General features: G+C 39.5%; 1 protein-coding gene across 9 annotated transcripts in view; it reads left to right on the top strand.

Moving 5' to 3' along the window:
- USP28 (ubiquitin specific peptidase 28) overlaps positions 1-19,898 on the top strand; it is a 58,481-nt gene that overhangs the window by 22,039 nt on the left and 16,544 nt on the right. For 7 of the 9 annotated variants that reach the window (XM_060102754.1, XM_060102760.1, XM_060102758.1 and 4 more), the window contains 9 exons: positions 488-593; positions 1,517-1,676; positions 6,846-6,932; positions 7,634-7,771; positions 8,946-9,019; positions 10,563-10,642; positions 11,907-12,055; positions 13,786-13,913; positions 16,891-16,986. In XM_060102754.1, coding sequence (XP_059958737.1) covers positions 488-593; positions 1,517-1,676; positions 6,846-6,932; positions 7,634-7,771; positions 8,946-9,019; positions 10,563-10,642; positions 11,907-12,055; positions 13,786-13,913; positions 16,891-16,986 — 1,018 coding nt within the window. The remainder of the gene's footprint in view (positions 1-487; positions 594-1,516; positions 1,677-6,845; positions 6,933-7,633; positions 7,772-8,945; positions 9,020-10,562; positions 10,643-11,906; positions 12,056-13,785; positions 13,914-16,890; positions 16,987-19,898) is intronic. The other 2 variants (XM_060102759.1, XM_060102752.1) reach the window with 1 other exon arrangement.

The raw sequence follows: 19,898 nt of genomic DNA, 5'->3' as shown, positions 1-19,898 counted from the left end.
TCTCTTACTCTTCTTGATTGGTTTGTGATATACCAAGGTGTTATGCTGACTTCATAAAATGAGTTGAGGAGTATATCCTCTGTTCTCTAGAGTAGTTTGTGTGAGATTGAAAATATCCATTCTTTGAATGTTCAACTTTTAGCTGATATTTTACAATGATAAGTAAAGAGACTATTTAACCTACAGGTATGGGATATATTTCTGACTCTGTGAAGTAAGACTGCAAAAGGGGGTATTTGATTCATTGCATTTTAGCAGCTTGTTATTACTGTACTGTTAGCTAATCATAAGGTTACAGTGTAGCTGTAAGTTATTCATTTGACTCTAACATAGAGTAATAAAGTTGTTTTTACACAGATGAGCCATTGTATTGAGAGTTAGGGAGTGTATCTAATTTTGTGAATGCTTTTACCTTTTTTCCTACAATACAAACAGAAAGGCAATGTTTCCTGCATGTAGACTAATTAAATTTCTATTTACCTTACAGAAGTAATAGACCTTACTCATGATAACAAAGATGATCTTCAGGCCGCCATTGCTTTGAGTCTGCTGGAGTCCCCCAAAATTCAAGCTGATGGAAGAGATCTTAACAGGTTATTGATTTAATTTATAATCTTTGCTCTGCACATTAGTGTGTAGGTCAAAGGCAGTATCTCTGTGAAACAGTTCTGCCAAGCTTCTTTAATTGCACCTAAATGAAATTTCTTTTATGAGAAAATTTAAATTCACATTCGCTTACTTACTCTTTGGTTCACTTTTGAAGAAGCTAAATATGATAAAGGTCTTATTGCAGCCTGTGGTCTTTGAGTTGAGTAGAAGTCTGCAAGGTTTTGTAGTTCACATTTGCTAGTGGGGAAAAACCGTCTAAGGCAAATAACTGATAAATATGTATTCTCTGTATTAACTTTGAGCCTTTGTAAACTTTGAATGTTTTGTTGTTGGCTATTGAAAATGAAAGTTATCACTCAGCTCCCCTAGGACTAGGGGGATATATGTTTTGAATTGGTACTGATTTGGTGATTGTCTGGTATTGTTCACAGATATCCAGTTCCAGTGGTGGCCGGTCAGTTTCCAGACATGTTTATCCCCTCATACTGCCAAGTTGTTTCTTTCAGGGAAACATAGGGCCATGGTTTGTGTGCTAATCAATTTCGAGGCTCTCTTATCTTTAGCAGAGTGTCTCTCTTGCCTCTTTCAATGTCAAGGTCTGAGATAAGGCACTATTGTTGAAATGTAAAACTTTTAATATGGTAGCCATAAATAGTCTTGAGTCTCAACTCAGTTCCATCAGGGCCCTTGTTAGTAATAATCTCTGTTATGGCAGGATTAACAACTTGATGTTTAAACCTTTTCACTTATGTTGCAACCTTATAGTTATTATATAGCCAGTGGTTACCCAGTAAATAGTTTATCTGGCATTTTGAGTTACCTGTGAAAGCTTACCTACATTCTCCATATAGTATATTGTTGTTTAACTCTTTTCTTTTTTGATGTGTGATATGTTGGCACAATATAGGATGCACGAGGCAACCTCTGCAGAAACTAAACGCTCAAAGAGAAAACGCTGTGAAGTCTGGGGAGAAAATCCCAATCCCAATGACTGGAGGCGAGTTGATGGTTGGCCAGTTGGGCTGAAAAATGTTGGCAATACGTGTTGGTTTAGTGCTGTTATTCAGGTATGGTATTAAGAGACAACTGTGTCTTCTGGAAACGATTTTGTAATTTATTAAACTGAAATGTGAGAAACATAGCTTTAAAAAAATGGAAACAGATAAATAAAACTGGAGGGTTTTCCCCATGGCATTATTGTGTTTTGGTTGCTTTCTTGTGTTTTGGACCTAGATGCTCTTGTGTCTAAATTGGTCAGTACTGAAAACACAATCTTCTGTGGTTGTAAAGAGGTTAAGGAGGTGTTTTGGTGAATGCTGTATTACAGCAGAGCAAGAGCTAATAAGGAGAAATCAGTCTTTGGGAGGCTATCATAAATGACCAGGCAGGAAGGAAATGATGGTGGTCTGGAATAGAGAAGTGGCATAAGCCATGGAAGGGAGGAGTCAAAGCATTCACGAGGTATTTAGGAGATCAGATCTATAGGATTTGATAAGCAACCAGGTCGGGATATGTGCAGGAGGGGCTGAGAAAGACTGCAAGGTTTCTAGCTTGAGGTACCAGGTGGACGATAGTGCCATTTAACACCGGAGGAGGAATAATTTGCATGAGTGTTAAACGGGGGATTTCAGTTAGTTTTAATCATGCTGAGTTTGAGGGTCCACGTGGAGATACTGTGTAGGAAGTTATCTATGTGAATCTGTTGTTCAGTAAAAAGATCTGGGTTTCAGATGTAGTTCTGGGAATCAGTAGCATGTAGATGGTGATAAAGCCAAGCTAGAGGATGAATTCCCGTGGGGAGCGTGTTGCCTCTTAAACTTCACGTGGCTGCAGTGCAGCACCTGATCCCGCCCTGCAAGCTTCTCCTTCACAGTACTTGACACCAACCCAGCTGCTTAGCCAAAAATGGAATCCTCCATTTCCACACATAAAATCCATGGGTTCCTTCAGCTTACTCTGTGCCTGGACTGTTTTAGCACTGGGGAAACAGCAGTGGATAAAACAAAGCCCCCACTCCCATGGAGTTTACTTGGAAAAGAGTGGGACCGACAGGAAACAAAATATATATCAGGTGGCGATAAGTGCTATAAAGATGAATGAATGAGGGCAAGAGGGGCTAGAAAGGGTTCAGCTAGAGAGGGAAGGGGTGCTGTTTATATAGGGGGGTTAGGTATGGCCTTTCTGCTAAGGTGGGCATCTGAGTAGAGGCCTGACTTAGGCGAGGGAATGAGCCATGTAGTTCCATGAAGAATGTTTCATATAATTATATAGAGGACACTACAGACAGGGAATAGCAAGTACAGAGACTCAGGTCAAGAGCTGAGAAATAGGAAGAAGGCTGGAACTGAGTGACCGAGGAGGGGGAGCAGACGGCTGTGAGTGCAGGGAGGTGGTGGAGGCTAGGGGGGCAGCTTGGGGTCATGATGAGGGTTCAGGAATCATGTGAGGTGGGAAAGTATTGGAAGGTTTGGAGCAGACAAGCGCTGTGATCCTACTTCCATTTTAAGAGGCTCACTGGCCTCTGCATTGAGAATAGGATGTAGGAAGGTCCTGGGGAATGAGGGACAGGAGTCAGTTCTTTCCTTTTGAGAGAGAGGGAGAGGTTGAGATTGAGACCGAGACCCTTCCCTGGATTCACTTCCCTCCTGTGAGAGATGGTGAAAGAAGCGAGCCTATGGAGGGGATGACTGAGAAGGGCTTCTGAGAAAGCATGGGAGGACAGGACAGAGAGCAGGGCGTGGGGGGTGGGGGCTTGGCCTCCAACAGCAAGAGGGCGAGAGGGTAACAGGGGAGAGGACAAGGAGGAAATGATGACTGCCAATTAAAGTTGAAATAGTTCCTAGTAGTCGTTTTTTCCTCTGAAATAAGCAGCCATTTTTTGAGGCAGAGTGGAAGAGTGACAGAATCAGGTTTTAAAGGGAGTGAAAGTTTAAAATCATTGTTGTAAACAGCGGGAAACCAGTTGGCACCAGAATACAATGGTAGGATTTCTGAAAACGTGAAGGTCTACTTGAGGTTGTAGACCTTAAATGTAGAGTGGTATCCACGTGTCCTGTTTGATCGGGACTTTTTCTCTTAGCAGTTCTCCAAAACGCTTAAGTGGAAAATTAAATTCATTTAAGTTGGAGGATTTGCTGGGTATGATGAAAGGACAAAAGAGCAGTTTGAGGGACTTCCCTGGTGGCACAGCGCAGTGGATAAGACTCCATGATCCCAAAGCAGGGGGTGCGGGTTCAATCCCTGGTCTGGGGAACTAGATCCCACAGGCATGCTGCAACTAGGAGTTCGCATACCATAACTAAGGAGCCTGCATGCTGCAACTAAGACCTGGTGCAACCAAATAAATAAATATATAAATAACTAAAAGCTAAGAGATTGTTTAAAAAAAAAAAGAGCAGTTTGAGAATTTAATGAAAGATGGGTAGAGACCATGGAATCAAAGCTGGGGAGAGGAAGAAATGAAGACAGGAAGGGAGGGCAGGAAAGAGGTCTGTTTGCTTGGGTTCCTGATGACATCAAAGCACAGGTGTCCTGTGGGTCATTGAATAAACGAGCCAGAAGACAGGTTATGGTTCAAGAGGAAGTTTTTCTGAATTTGTGATCTGAGAAGCGGCAGTATTTCCGGTATTGACATATCCTGGGTATGTAGAGATGGAGTGGAGGAATAGGTCATGAGATGTGAGATGCTCAGGGAGCCGGGGGGTCCCTCAGCTGAACAAAAGTACCTGTGTTCCCTGAGAAAATGTGAATTGGACTCCTGCTGTGTGCCTAGCACTGTTCTAAGCCCTTGAGATATAGAAGTGAACCGAACCAAGACAGAGCCTTGCCCTTAGGGATTTAGATTCTTGTGAGGCAAGACAGACAAGGAACAATAAATAGAAAATAAATAGTTGAAATAGGAATCAATAAATAGTTGAAAAACTAACTAGTTAACTACATAGATGTTTATATAGTATGTTAAACTCTGGTCAGTGTGATAGAAAAGAGAGCAGGGTAAGGGAGACTGGAGTTGCTGCAGGAGGGACGGGAGCATGTTCCAACATAAACTATGGTGTTAGGATAGGCCGCGCGAGGGGATGAGATTAGAGCAGAGGCCCGGGACGCAGCAGGCGAGGGAGTGAGCCAGGCAGCTGTCGGGGGAGAACATTCCATGTAGAAGGGAAAGCACCAAACAGTGGCCACAAGGTAGGAGTGAGCTTGGCGTGTTCACAGGACATCAGAGTCCCGAGTGGCTGGAATGCTGGGAGCAGAGGCAAGGATCACTGGAGGTGGGGTTGGAGAGGTAACTTGTCTTGTGCTCTGAGTGAGATGGGGAGTCATGAGGGTTCTGAGCAGAGGAGTAATGGACTCTGACTCGAGTTTTAAAAGGCTCCCTCTGGCCACTGTGAGGAGAGCAGAATGGAGAGGGCGCGGATACAAGTGGAGAGACCTGTGAAGGGGGCGGCTGCAGTCATCACTGAGAGGCCGTGCTGCCCTGGACCAGGCTGGTAGCCATGGAAATAGAGAAGAGGTTGGAATCTTGATTTATTCCCAGGGCAGAGCTGACAGGATGTCCTGTGGATTGGGTACTGACCAAAGTCACCTAGTAAGGATGGCAGACTTGGGATGGCAGAGCTCTCACCATATGACAGTCTTCAGTGAATCAGGTGCTTTATTTTGGTTACATTAGAAACATGGTTAGAAGGACCTGTGTGGAGAGTGGGCTGGTACAGAGGAGGTTCTAGAGGCAGGGAGACGATGTGCCGTGATCCAGGTGAGCAGTGATGGGAGTTTGATTAGAGCAGGTGATAGGAACTGATAGAGAGGAGGTGGTTATGAATAAAATAGTGCCCCAGAGGCAGAGTGCCAGGGACTTCTTACTGGATGTAAATGGTTGATAAAGGGAAAGGAGTCAGCGATTATTCTGAAGTTCTAAACTTTGATGCCTGGAGGAGGAGGATGTAATTAGTGATACAGAGACTACAGGAGAAGAAGCAGATGTTGGAGGATCAAGTTGATATTGGTTTGGGAAATGAGTAACATTAGCTCACACTGTCGTAGTTTTTAAGAATAATAGCATCTTGGGGAAAAGCCAGATTTTGGTGAAGGTGAGGAGGTGGAGTGAAGGGGCTTGAGAACGTAAAGCCATTTTTCTCAAGGTAGAACAGAAGTGCTGGAACACGTTACGGGATAGTCAGCTGAGTAGGGATGAAACCAGGAGGAATGGAGATGCGCTAGGTAGACATGGGAGGTGGGAAGAGAAGAGATGGGGCTGCCTGTAGAGCTGAGCATCCCAGCCCTGGCTCCAGAGAGAACTTTGGTATCACATCCTAACCTGACTTAAGGTTCCAGTCCAGATGTACACTCCTATTGGCTGAATCCCAGTAGAGCTTGTAGTGGAGTGGGGGAAGTCGGAGGCTTATAGTCCACCCAGGATGCTGCTTCAAGAGTTCCAGTCTGTGGGCTGGAGGGCTTTTCATCTGAGGATTATGTTGGGATAAGGAGTTATATCCACACAAGAGATTTTTTAAAACATTAACTTTCAAAAGATATTCATAGTTGGAAAAATGTATGATTTACAAACAGTAAAAAGGAATTCCTTTCCCTAATGCTGCCAGCCAGAGATATCTGTTAAAATTTCTTAAAATACAGTATTTAAGGAAAAGAGTGGCGAATAGTAAGCACCACTGTACTCACCACCAGCTTTAGAAAAAAATGTTCCAAATCCCTGTACTATTGAGTCCCCATTGTACCCACCACCCGTCATACCACCCCCTTCACACAGCTACACCCACAGGTGTATGTAACCCTAAACAGTGTATCATGTTGTTTTATACGATTAAACTTCTTATGAACAATATAATACTCTATCTTTCTACACCTTTTTCTCACACAGAATGTTTCCAAGATACATCTATGTTGATACATGTAGCTCCTGATCATTCATTTTTCCTGTGTAGTTGTCCTTTTATGAAAACATGGTTTCTACAGTATTATTTTAATGACTATATAATAATCTGTTATACAGATGTGCTATAGTTTATTTAATCTTTTCCTGCTAGCCATTAGGTTTTTTCTAGTTTTTTCCTAAAAAGGATTAACATTCTTTCAGCGAAATTTTTATGTGTAGCCATTATTATTTCCTTAGACATAGTAGAATTACTAGGTTGACAGTTATACATACTTTTAAGGTAAAAACTATTTTTTTGCTGAAGTTATTTTGAAAGAAAGGCCATTAATCCATTTCTTTATTTCAGTCTCTGTTTCAATTGCCTGAATTCCGAAGACTTGTCCTCAGCTATAGCCTACCACAGAACGTACTTGAAAATTGTCCAAGTCACACGGTAAATTGGTGTCAGGGAATCTTCACTGTTGTTTAGTCCCATTCTTCCCAAAGGCCTTTTAATTTTGGTTAAAGCTGGTTACTGTGATGCTCTTTAGCTTGTGCAGCATTTGTTTTCATTTCCAAATGGCTCTTTTTCTTTCTTTGTGACAAGAAATAATGTAAAGTTAAGCAGGAATAAAATTCTAAGAAAGTGGCAGATCACCCTGATGGCCTCAGCTTTTCTGCCTCTGGGTGGGAGATTTAGAAATCCCTGTCTGTTTGCGCCTTCTTCAGACTCCTTTAGTCACTTGCGCTGAGGGATGCAGAGTGGATGACCTGATGCCGGGAGGCCTGGGCCTTCTTAGAAGAGCCTTTAGTCCGTTCTTGCCAAAGGATATAGCCTCCTGCTAAGATCTAACCCTTCCCAGGATTTTCCTTGGTGATGCCTTTCCCAAAAGGAGGGATGGCAGCGGTTTTAGAAAATAAACACTTTTGCTTTCTGACATTATTCTCTCTCTGGCTTCTACATAGATATTCTCGAGTTTAGGGCAGTCCCCTACACAGACTTTATCAGAGTACCTATAACAGTTTGAGACCTGATTCCAGTCTAGAAATTTGGAAATATAAATTAGGGAGAGATTGTTGACCACTTTTTTCTTTATGTGTTCAAATTTTCCAAATATGAGGTTTTAAGAGTACACATCGCTATCTTTCCTGCAGGAAAAGAGAAATATCGTGTTTATGCAGGAGCTTCAGTATTTGTTTGCTCTGATGATGGGATCAAATCGCAAGTTTGTAGACCCTTCAGCAGCCCTGGACCTCTTAAAGGGAGCATTCCGATCGCCTGAGGAGCAGCAGGTACAGGAAGCCCATAGTCCTCGTTCTTTCCCTCGACTCTGGAGTTTGCAGTGATGCCTTGTTAACTACTACTGTGATGTTGCCTTGTTTCAGCTGTGTAATAAGCTATGAACGTGACTATGCAGGACTCCGGGTGCCTGCTTTTGCCCTTTGTAATGCCTAAGGAACAAGTAAAAGAAAATGTGTGTGCATGTACGTGTTGTGTGGGGGAGGCTGGCTGTTTTAAAGGAAAGAAGAAAAAATAGTAGAAAGAATAGAATTTTCCAGGGGCTGTTGAAATAGAAAGGAGGAGATTGGAAAATATCTCAGTAAATCATGGCAGAGGGTCACCAAGAAAAGGAAAGTCTGTCCTTTATCTGCACCTTTGTCTTGGGATGGCCCAAATAGAAATCCTTTTTTTTTTTTTTTTTTTTTTTTTTTGCGGTACACGGGCCTCTCACTGCTGTGACCTCTCCCGTTGCGGAGCACAGACTCCGGACGCACAGGCTCAGCGGCCATGGCTCACGGGCCTAGCCGCTTCGCAGCATGTGGGGTCTTCCCGGACCAGGGCACGAACCTGTGTCCCCTGCATCAGCAGGCGGACTCTCAACCACTGCGCCACCAGGGAAGCCCAGAAATCCTATTTTTAAAACAATCTAAACCTGAGTTCAGTAGCTTTCCTGAGCAGTCTTTCTCTTCTAGACTCTAGAACGTTCCTTTCCCTACCTCCTATTCAGATCAAAGCTATCACTATTAGAGCAGCTTCTTCTTCATAAAATTACTTTTTTTCTCTATTTGTCTAAAGGTCCTGCAGTTCTACAAAATTCTCAAAACATTTCATAAATGTTTCCTTTCTCCATTCAGATCTCATATTGTTCTAGAGGACTTCAGTCTGTCCTTTGGACCTCTTTTTAAAGGCCTAACTGGAAGATTTTGTTTGTTAGTTTGTTACAAATAGATGTGGCTGGAAGGGGTAGTGTTCCCATTTCCTCCTAATCAGAAATCGCCCAATGGGTCTTGTGTGTTGTCTGCAGCAGCTGCATTCCAATGTTCCTTGTATCTTCACGATACTTGGACCTGAAAAAGAAATCCTTTGTAGTAATAGAATCTTAATCATTGGTGGGATAAGGGCAAATTTTCATTTCCCTAAGTATACTGTTGGGTCTAACTCATGCAATTTGTGCGTCTGTTACAGCAAGATGTGAGTGAATTCACACACAAGCTCCTGGATTGGCTAGAGGACGCATTCCAGCTAGCTGTTAATGTTAAGTGAGTGTTGAGGATTTGTTTGTACATCCTTCCTACTCACAGCGGGCCAGTGAGAATTACGATTTGGGGGGAAATTATTCTTCTTAAGCAGAAATTGCTGATTTTTACCAAACCCTGTGGGGTAACCACTCATATTTGTCATTGTTTATCCCCCTTGCCTTTGGTTTTCCCCCTGTAGATAATCATATTAACCTGTAATGTTTTTTCTAAAAGGGTCATAACTATTAACTTTTTAAAAGTCATCACCTGTGCTGTAAAAGTATTGAAAGATACAAATCAATCCTTGATGTGAGAATGGAGGTATAATATGAATACATTGAATTTAATTATTTCAGTCACTGACAGAAGTAAAATTCAAAGCAAAGAACATAAATAGCCCTTGCCAAATACAGATGCAGAGATACTTGCTTCCTAAGTTTTTTTTTTTTAAACTCATAAAACAGCTTTCCAAATAGCATCTTACGTAGTTAATTTAAGATAGGCTTATGGAAATAAGCTGTTTTCATTCCATCTCTATTGTGCCACCAGGAAAACATCTTCATATTCATTTGGAAAACTGCACAAGAGGGTTCATTCTTACTTTTATATGACTTCTATACCTTATATATTTCTGTCACTGGATATAGATGTATATATTGAATGTACACACACACATGTATTTGCATGTATGACTCCCCTCTTAGACTTTCAGTTCTGTAAGGCCAGGGATCATGCCTGTATTGCCTTTGTGTCTCCAAAATTTGATACAGTGCTGGGTATATACTTGTTTAATGAGGGGTTTTTTTGTTTTTTAAATTTTCTTTAACATCTTTATTGGAGTATAATTGCTTTACAATGGTGTGTTAGTTTCTGTTTTATAACAAAGTGAATCAGCTATACATATACATTTATCCCCGTATCTCCTCCCTCTTGCATCTCCCTCCCTCCCACCCTCCCTATCCCACCCCTCTAGGGGGTCACAAAGCACCGAGCTGATCTCCCTGTGCTATGCAGCTGCTTCCCACTAGCTATCTATTTTGGTAGTATATATAAGTCCATGCCACTCTGTCACTTCGTCCCAGCTTACCCTTCCCCCTCCCAGTGTCCTCAAGTCCATTCTCTACATCTGCATCTTTATTCTTGTCCTGCCCCTAGGTTCTTCATAACCATTTAATTTTTTTCTTTAGATTCCATATATAATGTGTTACCATACGGTATTTGTTTTTCTCTTTCTGACTTGCTTCACTCTATGACAGACTCTAGGTCCATCTACCTCACTACAAATAACTCAATTTTGTTTCTTTTTATGGGTGAGTAATATTCCATTGTATATATGTGCCACATCTTCTCTATCCATTCATCTGTCGATGGACACTTAGGTTGCTTCCATGTCCTGGCTATTCAATAAGTTTTTGAACTGAACTAATCCGTTACTTATTTTAGAGCATACTTAGATCTTTGAGGGTTGATGAAAATGTATTATTTTTGCTTTTGATTGGTGGTTTGGCTTAATGTATTGCTTATCTGATCCAAATGATACAGAATTGTTTCCTTGTTTTAAAAGCAGCAATCCCAGGAACAAATCTGAAAATCCAATGGTGCAGCTATTCTACGGTACTTTCCTCACTGAAGGGATTCATGAAGGTAAATTCTCCGCTCTAAATGTTAATTCTAGACTTGTGACCACATCTGTATTACTGTGAAATGGCTTGAGAGTCAGACAAATGCAGATCTGAATACTGGTTCTGCCTCTTAGTATATGTGTGATCGTGGACAAATTACATGAGATCCTGGATCCTCAGTCTCTTCATCTGTAAAATGGGCACAGTGTTCATCTCAGAGTTGCTATATTGAACTGTGTAATATTTGCACAGCCTAAATCTGGTATTAATGTCAGACACACACTGATGTTAATCAGTTTTCTCTGTCATTTTATCTAATCTCAAGGTTTCATTGAGACAGGCTGCCAAAAGTGTGTCTACTCTAGGGCCTTATCTAAGCTGCATGTTGGACACCTGGCCAATCATTCTCCATCTAACACCTGTCTTCTTTTACCCCTCTGATAGCCTTTGCAAAACAATCTAATCTAGGGACTTCCCTGGTGGTCCAGGGGTTAAGACTCTGTGCTTCCACTGCAGGGGGCATCGGTTCAATCCCTGGTCAGGGAACTAAGATTCCGCATGCCATGCCGTGTGGAGAAAAAAAAAAATCTAATCCACTGTCACTCCCAAAAAACAGCATTTCTTGATATCATATAACTAGTCAAGTGTTCAAACGCCCAATTTGTTTTACAATTTCATGTGTATATAAATATATAATTTTACATATGTAAAAGTAAATACACTTCCCCATATGTATACTTTTTTACAGTTTGTTTTAATCAGGCTGCAAATGTGGCTCATTTATGATTGGTCTTTTAAGTTCTTTTCAAAATCTGCAGACTGTCCCTTCCCTCCATTCTTTCTTCCTTGAAATATATTTCTTAAGAAATTAGGTGGTTTGTTCTCTTATGTTCTCTACAGTCTAAAATTTTGCTGCTTGCGTATCTGTGACATAGTTTAACATGTTCCTCTTTGCTCCTCTTTTTGTAACTTGATAGTTGGATCTAGAGTTTGACCAGATTCAGGTAAGGCTTTTTAATTAGTCAAGACTAATTCACAGGTGGTGGGACAGTCTTTGATCAGGAGGCATAGTTGGTTGTCTTTCTTTTTGTGATGTTAGCAGTTGTTAATGATCTATGCCTGGATCCGCTGGTTCATTAGAGGTCGCCATCCCAGCTAAGTATACTTCTAACCAGTTCTCAGCAAGTTGCTGAATTAAGAAGATACTGTCTCTCTGGTGCCAGGAAAAAAAAGCTTTCGATAGCAGTAGTGATGTCTTTAAAAAAGCAATCTGTTTCTTTGCCTAGGGAAGCCCTTTTGTAACAATGAGACCTTCGGCCAGTATCCCCTTCAGGTAAATGGTTATCGCAACTTAGACGAATGTTTGGAAGGGGCCATGGTGGAGGGTGACATTGAGCTGCTTCCTTCCGATCATTCAGTGAAATATGGACAAGAGGTGAGTTGGATATTTTTATTTGCTTTGCCAAGACAAAGCCAGTTAAATAGGACTGAGCTTTTGGGCAAACTGTTTTCACATCACATATTAAATAACTTTGCACTAACAGGACTTCAACTAGTCTGAAGTCTCTCATGAGTTGATAAGAGTTAGTGAGTCTTAGTGTTTGATGAATAAATTCTTGTATGAATTTGAGTTAATCATATAAAGGTTGTATGCTGCTTCTGACGTTTTAAGTATGATCAAGTTTCTCTCTTTCTGTTGAAGCCTACCTGTACCTGAGTAGGGAGAACCACTGCCTCCATATTTTCGGAGGGTAAAAGTACAGTGATTAACTCCTATGGTATGCCATTTAGAATATTTTCCCTATTATAGTGTTTACTTTTCTCAGTTGTAAATTCTGCCTTTGCTTTAAAAATTTTTTAAATGTAAGATTCATTTATTTATTTTTGTGGGTTGGAAAGAAAGGGGGAATTACAGGGCAAGCAAGGGTAATTAATATCTCAAAGTTACCATTAAGAATTAGTTACATTGTAGCATAATTGCCAACACCACACAGCTTGTATTATTCTCCTTTCATCGTACATTTTGAACAGAATTGTGCCTTATATGAGTCCAACTCAGTAATTACTTATAAGAGAAAGAAAATCTTTCTTGAATTAAATAGGGAGCCTGACATGAGCCTTGTTGTAGAGCAGTGCTGGAACTGGGAGACAGCTACCGCCTCCCTAGCTTTCCAAGGAAAGTATTAATTCCTGATTGGGAGGCATATCATCTGTGCCATCTGTGCAGAGTTGATGCTTGCTCTTACAAAAGGCAAGGAGTGTTCATTAGCAACTTAGACCTCTGGAGACCTCTTTGCAAGAATGGGACCTCTCTATTAAAAAAAAAAAAGAAAATTGTGCCTATTTAGGTATAGCTCTGAGGTGGTCAGGCAGGCTGTCTAGATTCACCTCATGCTGACAAGGGTATGTGGAGGGAATATAGCTATTTGCACCTTTGGTAAAGGGAACATTTTAAAGCTGTTCCTACAGACCTCTGGCATACAGGTGAATTGAACAGAAATGCCTTTCCGGGTTTAGCTTTTTCCTCATCTACTATCAGTGACATTTGAGATCTTCTTTATAATTTAGTGCTTTCTGTTCTTGAAACTCAAGGCAACGTTATAGGTTGATTTGACTAAGTCCTTTGTGAGATCTGTCAATTCTTGGAATTCAGAGATTTTCTCAGAAACTTCAGAACTCATAATCATGAAGCTATTTCAAGTTTCCTGTTTAGAAATAAAGGGGATTCAAATTACGGTTAATAGACTGTAAATAAATAGTATATAGTATATGTACACATATTAATCTTTCTGGACAATTTCTAATTCTTTGGTTAGGCTAGCCATTTTCTCCAGGTTTTAAACCTCTTGAATACTGATGATACAGTGAATGATGTGTAGATTCTTGGTGAAGTTTACATATTTAAGGGTCATCATTTCTGAGGATGATAGTTGAGTTAAAATGTTATTCACTGGCTTGTAAATTTGGAGTCTTGAGAAGTGTTTAACCATATTCTCTAAGAAGGCATGATTCTAAGTGGTCATTTTACTGTTTGGAATAAAAAAAAGAACTCTAGTATGAGTTTGATTACCAAAGGAAGAAAGTCTGATGAGGGATAGTTTAAATCTGGCTATTGCTATTTCCTAAAATTAACTTTTCTCTCCCGCATTTCTACTCCTGACATAGCGTTGGTTTACAAAACTACCTCCAGTGTTAACCTTTGAACTCTCAAGATTTGAGTTCAATCAGTCCCTTGGTCAGCCAGAGAAGATTCACAATAAGCTGGAATTTCCTCAGATCATTTATATGGACAGGTGAGTTCTGTGGTTGATTGTCTTCTTAATGTGTTGTAGCAGTAGAAGTGAGCATATACTAAGTGTATTGTACATAGGACTCACCTGGAGCTCTTGATAATATACATATTTGGATTCAGTGGATCTAGGTTGCGACCTAAGAGTTTGCATTTCTAAGAAGCTCTCAGGGCAATGCTGTTTGATGCTTCTGATCTCTGGACCACAATTTGAGTAGCTAGGCTTTAGGTGAAAGCCCTGCTGTCTGGTGAACAGTATCTGGAGTAGCTGCTGTGTATTTCTTTCTCATTTAATACTATTTGTATTCCTGAAAAAAGAAAAAAATCCTAGACAGACTTACATTATAGAATTTTAATCTTCTTAAAGTCTGTTTTACTGTTTCATTGACATATAGTTTACATACAAAGAAATGTTACCATTCTTAGGTGTACAGCTGATGAATTTCAGCGAATGTATATAGCCAAGTAATACCACCATCACCCGGAAGGTGATATAGATACAGAACATTTCCATCACCTGGAAGGTTCCCTCGTGCCCCTTTGCAGTCAGTCCCTTCCCTCCACCTTCAGGCAACCACTTGTCTTCTGGCCCTGTACTTTTGTCATTTTTAAAATGTCATAATTAGGGACATCAATATTCAGCATGAGCCCTCTTGTGGCCGTCATCTTTCACTTAGAATAATGTATTTGGAATTCATCCATGTTGTTGCATATATCAGTGATTTCTTTCTTAATATTATTTAGTGTTACATTGTCTGGAGGTACCACAATATTTTTTCCATCAACTAGTTGATGGACATTTCAGATGTATCCAGTTTTAGGCTATTATGAATAAAGCTGCTGTGAACTTTCACATAAAAGTCTTGGTGTGGTTTTAGTGCTGCTGGGTAAAATACCTGGGAGTGAGATTGCTATTGTATGAAAAGTATATTTTTAACTTTATAAGAAATTTCCAAACTGTTTTCTAAAGTGACTATACAGTTTTGCATTCCTATCAGCAGTGTATGAGAGCTACATTTGCTCCAAATCCTCACCAATACTTGGAATTATCGAGCTTTTAAATTTTAGCCATTCTCTTGGGTTTGTAGGAGTATTTTCTTTCTTTTTTTTTTTGCGGTACGCGGGCCTCTCACTGTTGTGGCCTCTCCCGCTGCGGAGCACAGGCTCTGGACGCGCAGGCTCAGCGACCATGGCTCACGGGCCCAGCCGCTCCACGGCACGTGGGATCCTCCCAGACTGGGGCACGAACCCGTGTCCCCTGCATCGGCAGACGGACTCCCAACCACTGCGCCACCAGGGAAGCCCTTATTTTTCTTTTGATTTATAGTTCCCTGATAACTAACAATGTTGACCATATTTTCATGTGCTTAATTAATGGTCATTTGTATATTTTCTTAGGTGAAGTGTCTGTTCATATCTTTTGTCCACTTTTTAATTTGGTTGGTTGTGTTCATACTGAGTTGTAAGATACAAATCCAAATATTTTCTAACTCTACTTGTCTCTTCCATTTCTTTACTGGTATTTTTAGAAGAGTAGGGGTTTTTGGTTTTGATGAAGTCTAATGTATCAAGTGCCCTTTTATAGTTTGTGTTTTTTGTTTTCTAATTAAGAAATCTGCCAACCCAAGGTCACAAAGTTTTTCTTCGATATTTTTCTAGAAATTTTTAAATTTTAACTCTTATGTTTATGTCTATGACCCATTTAGAGTTTATGTTCATATATGGTATGAGGTAAGGGGATTTTTTTTTGCAGGGTGGGTAAGGCGGCATGCGGATGTCCAATTATTCCAGCATCATTTGCTGAAAAGACTCTCTTTTCCCCCATTGAATTACCTTGGTACTTTTTTCAAAAATTAGTTGAACTTGTATTTGTAGGCCTTTTTCTGGAGGTTTTATTCTGTCTATTGTATAATCTTATGCCAGTGCTACATTGTCTTGACTACTGTGATTTTTTTTAACATCTTTATTGGAGTATAATTGCTTTACAATGGTGTGTTAGTTTCTGCTGTATAACAAAGTGAATCAGTTATACATATACATATGTTCCCATATCTCTTCCCTCTTGTGTCTCCCTCCCTCCCACCCTCCCTATCCCACCCCTCTAGGTGGTCACAAACCACCTGACTACTGTGATTTTATTGTAAATCTTGACATCAGATAGTGTAAACCTCCCACTTTGCTATTCTTTTTAAAAAATTGTTTGGGCTATTATGATCCATTTCTATCTAAATATTAGAAGCAGATTGTCAAAACCCCTAATAGCTATTAGGATTTTGATTGGGACTGTGTTGAACCGATAGATCAATTTGGGGAAATTGACATCTTAACAATTTTTAGTCCTTCAATCTATGAATATGGTATAGCTCCATTTACTTGAGTCTTTGCTAATTTCTCTCAACAGTGATTTATAAATTTTTTGTGTACAGTTCTTGAACATATCTGATTGTTTATCCCTAAATAATTATTGCTTTTGATATTATTATAAGGCTTTTTAAAAAACTTTACTTTTTGTTTGTTCTTTACAAGTATACAGAAATGCAATAGATTTTTTTCCCTCTTTCTTTTTAAATTGACTTTGCATCTTTTGACCTTACTAAGCAATTCACTTATTAGTTCTGATGCATTTTTGTAGATTCCTTGAGATTTTCTATGTAGATGATCATGTTATCTGCAACTAAAGGCAGCTTTACTTCTTCCTTTTCTATCTGTATGACTTTTACTTCTTTTTTTTACCTTACTGCACTGGCTATGCCTCCAGTAAAACAATGAATAGAAGAGGCAAGAGTGGGCATTCTTGGATTGTTCCTGATACCAGGGGAAAGCTTTCAGTCTTTCACCATTAAATATGATGTTAGCTCTGTGTTTTCATAGATATCCTTTGTCTGATTAAGGCAGTTTCCTTGTATCCCAAGTTTGCTGAAACTTTGTGTCATTAATGTTTTTAAATATAAATTGTGTTTGTGGGATTATTATTTGCTTAGGTACATGTACAGGAGCAAAGAGCTTGTTCGAAGTAAAAGAGAGTGTATTCGAAAGTTGAAAGAGGAAATAAAAGTTCTGCAGCAAAAACTGGAAAGGTAAGTCATCGACACCTTTGTACTTCGAAATGTGAAAGATAGAGTAGGGTATTAAAATTGGATAATTTGCTTTTATCTAAAAATTCAGAGTTTTAAGTATTAACTAGTGTTATTTTATAAAATAGATAAGAAAAATGTGTCTCTAAGTGGGAAACTGTCTTTAAGATGTGCAGTAGTAGTCCCAGGGAACATTAGTGACCCAAGTCTCACAGTTGGCAGTGTACTGAAGAGCGCCCAGGTTCTGATTTCACAGCTCTTTACTTTTTCTGCTCTCCTTGCCATCTTTTTCACAAACATAGGAGAGGTAACTGCCACAAAACTCTAATCCCTTTGTCTTGGGAAAGCAGTTTTGAGGTGCCTGGGGAAGGTAAAACAATGGTGTTCTCTCTAGAGTGTTGCTGACTCAAACTGAAGGCCTGTATTTGTGACACATACCAAGTCCTTTCTCCTGTGGAGGGATCTTTCCCTTTTTGTTCATCTGTTCTTCAAGGACTGTTTCTGTGGACTCGCCACGTGACTTCCTAGGGAGGAGTCAGTGTCATTTCTCTCTAGTAGAAGAGAGCCCATTGATTTAATGTGCCGGAAGGAAATCATAAGTACACTGTCAGTGGCTTTTCCCCCTTTATCTACTTAGCATCTTGCTGCTACCACCCCACCTCTACCCACTTCATTGGTAGCTCAGTAATTTCCCTGACGGGCAGAACCTTCCATACCAGCCCGAGAAAGACCCTGTACCTATAGGTGCCCCTCCCCAGCTCCCTCTCTCTCACTTAGGAAGAACTTATCCAAGAGGTATTATGATCCATCACCTAGTTGTCTAAATATAGACTTAAGCTGGGGATTGATTCCTCACATACTCCTGGAAGTGACTTACGGGACTTTATACCTGTGGCAATATTTTACTTTTAAGGTTTTAGTGATACTTTGTAAGATTGGAAAGTTCTGTGTTTATACAACCAGATATACATGATGCATTATAGCTCAAAAATGCTCAATTTGCCAGTAACCAGCAAGGCATTCTGGCTTATTTAGATTTTAAAGTAGTGTACAGGAACATTTTCTATAGTATGATACTACTTTCTTTTTAAAATAAAGTGGCTTTTAAAATTTCAGATAATTTTACTTAGGTAATTTTTTAAAAAATTGCTTGTCTGTGTGTGACATAATCCTGGGAATCTATACAAGACACTGTTAATGGATACCATTAGGTGGTAGAAGTGAGATGGGGGTGGATGGCTTTTGTGGTTTGTTTTACACTTTTTGTATTTGTTTTCTTACCAGGTACATGCATTACTTTTATTATTTAAAAAAATAAAAATGTTCACCATTTCTTCTATAAGGTACTCTAATATTAAAAATAAGATTTCTTGTGTACAGTGTAGACATCTTTTTTGAAACTACTTTTGCTCTGATTCTACTAAATTAATACAAGTGCTGCATTGTATGAAGTAGTTGGTCTAAAGGAATTCAGTAGAAGAACAGAAAAATGATTGTCATAAAATTGAAGATAAGTTTCTTAGAGAAAATTTTTTCCTGAAATTTTGTATAAGTATCACATTAAAATACAGCAAACCTGACTGAGAAGAGTTACAGATGTAAAAGAATGACTTAAAATCTTATGACAGATTATCAGTGCTGCAGTGCTAGTAAGAAGATGTTTCCTTTGGTCCAAGCCAGTGCTGTATTAATAACTTCTTTCAACAAACACTGAAAGCCTAAGAAGACATGTTAACCATGTCTATGGGATAGACAAGAGGTTTAGTTCATGTACTGTAGGAGTTCAGAGAGGGGAGATGTTCCTTTGGCATTTGGGGGCACGGCATATGGAGGGGAGACTTCATGGAGAAAGTAGATCTTGAAAGACCAGTTGAGTTTAGGTAAGCTGATAGCTGAAATTAAGCCAAGGAAATAGGAATGTAAGGAATGGAACAGTTCTTCAAAGTTCTTCTAGTTTTACATATTTAATATCCTTTTCAGTGAAAGCTGTAACTCTCTGTGGCAGGCAGATCCACAGGAGAAATCATTCTAGTTCTCCTTTCAGTTAGAGTAGCTGAAGTGTCTTTGCTGCATACCCTCTAACGTGGTTGATTTTGAGTCGCATTATATATTTTTTTTATTTCATAATGTCCTTTTTGATATAGAAACAGACAATTTTCCTTCTTCCTAGTTTTATGCCTGTTTCTTTTTTCACTTTCTTTAGAGAAATGTGAAGTGACTCTATCCTTTTATAAATGGAATCCCAGGATTATAGTTTACCTGTACCAATGAGTCAGCTTAATTATGTACCATTTAGACTGTCTTCTGCAGTGAGCTGTAGAATTCACTAAAGTAAATCTCTTTACTGAGTGTAGCATATGCTAGTAATGGCAGAACATTGGGTACTATTAAAATAATTAGTTGTTTTGGTTACATATTGAAGACATTTATTATTTACTAATCCCAAAGAAATCTTCAATAATTTATTCCTGGCCTGTGCTGTTGAATGAGTATGTGAATAATAGGGTACGTAGGACTCGGCAGAAGAAAGATTTGCCTTTTCTTATCTCTGACCTTTGTCAATACCTGCTTCCCATTTCCAGATTTCTCTCTCTCGTTTTTCCTAATTTCAGAGTACTTGATCTAAAGGGCAGCAGAGAAGAAACCCTTGGGTACTAGTTCACCAGCATTATTTTCAGATTTGAGTAATGATAACATATCTCTTTTGCTTTAAGAAACAGAATTTACTTTTATGACAAGAGCCTAAATGATATGAATCAAGAGGAAGCATCACTGGCGTGACTTTGACTAGGAGCCCATTTTAAATGCTTTTTGCCAGGTGTAAAAATTTAGGTTATTGTCAGTTTTCACCTTTGTAGTTAGAGAACTTTTTGCTCTATAGATTAACGTATTAAATATTGTATGGCATTTAGGAA

This window comes from Mesoplodon densirostris, chromosome 7 (genome assembly GCF_025265405.1).
Source record: "Mesoplodon densirostris isolate mMesDen1 chromosome 7, mMesDen1 primary haplotype, whole genome shotgun sequence".
Classification (NCBI taxonomy): Eukaryota; Metazoa; Chordata; class Mammalia; order Artiodactyla; family Ziphiidae; genus Mesoplodon; species Mesoplodon densirostris.
This window is presented reverse-complemented; position numbering and strand designations above follow the sequence as displayed.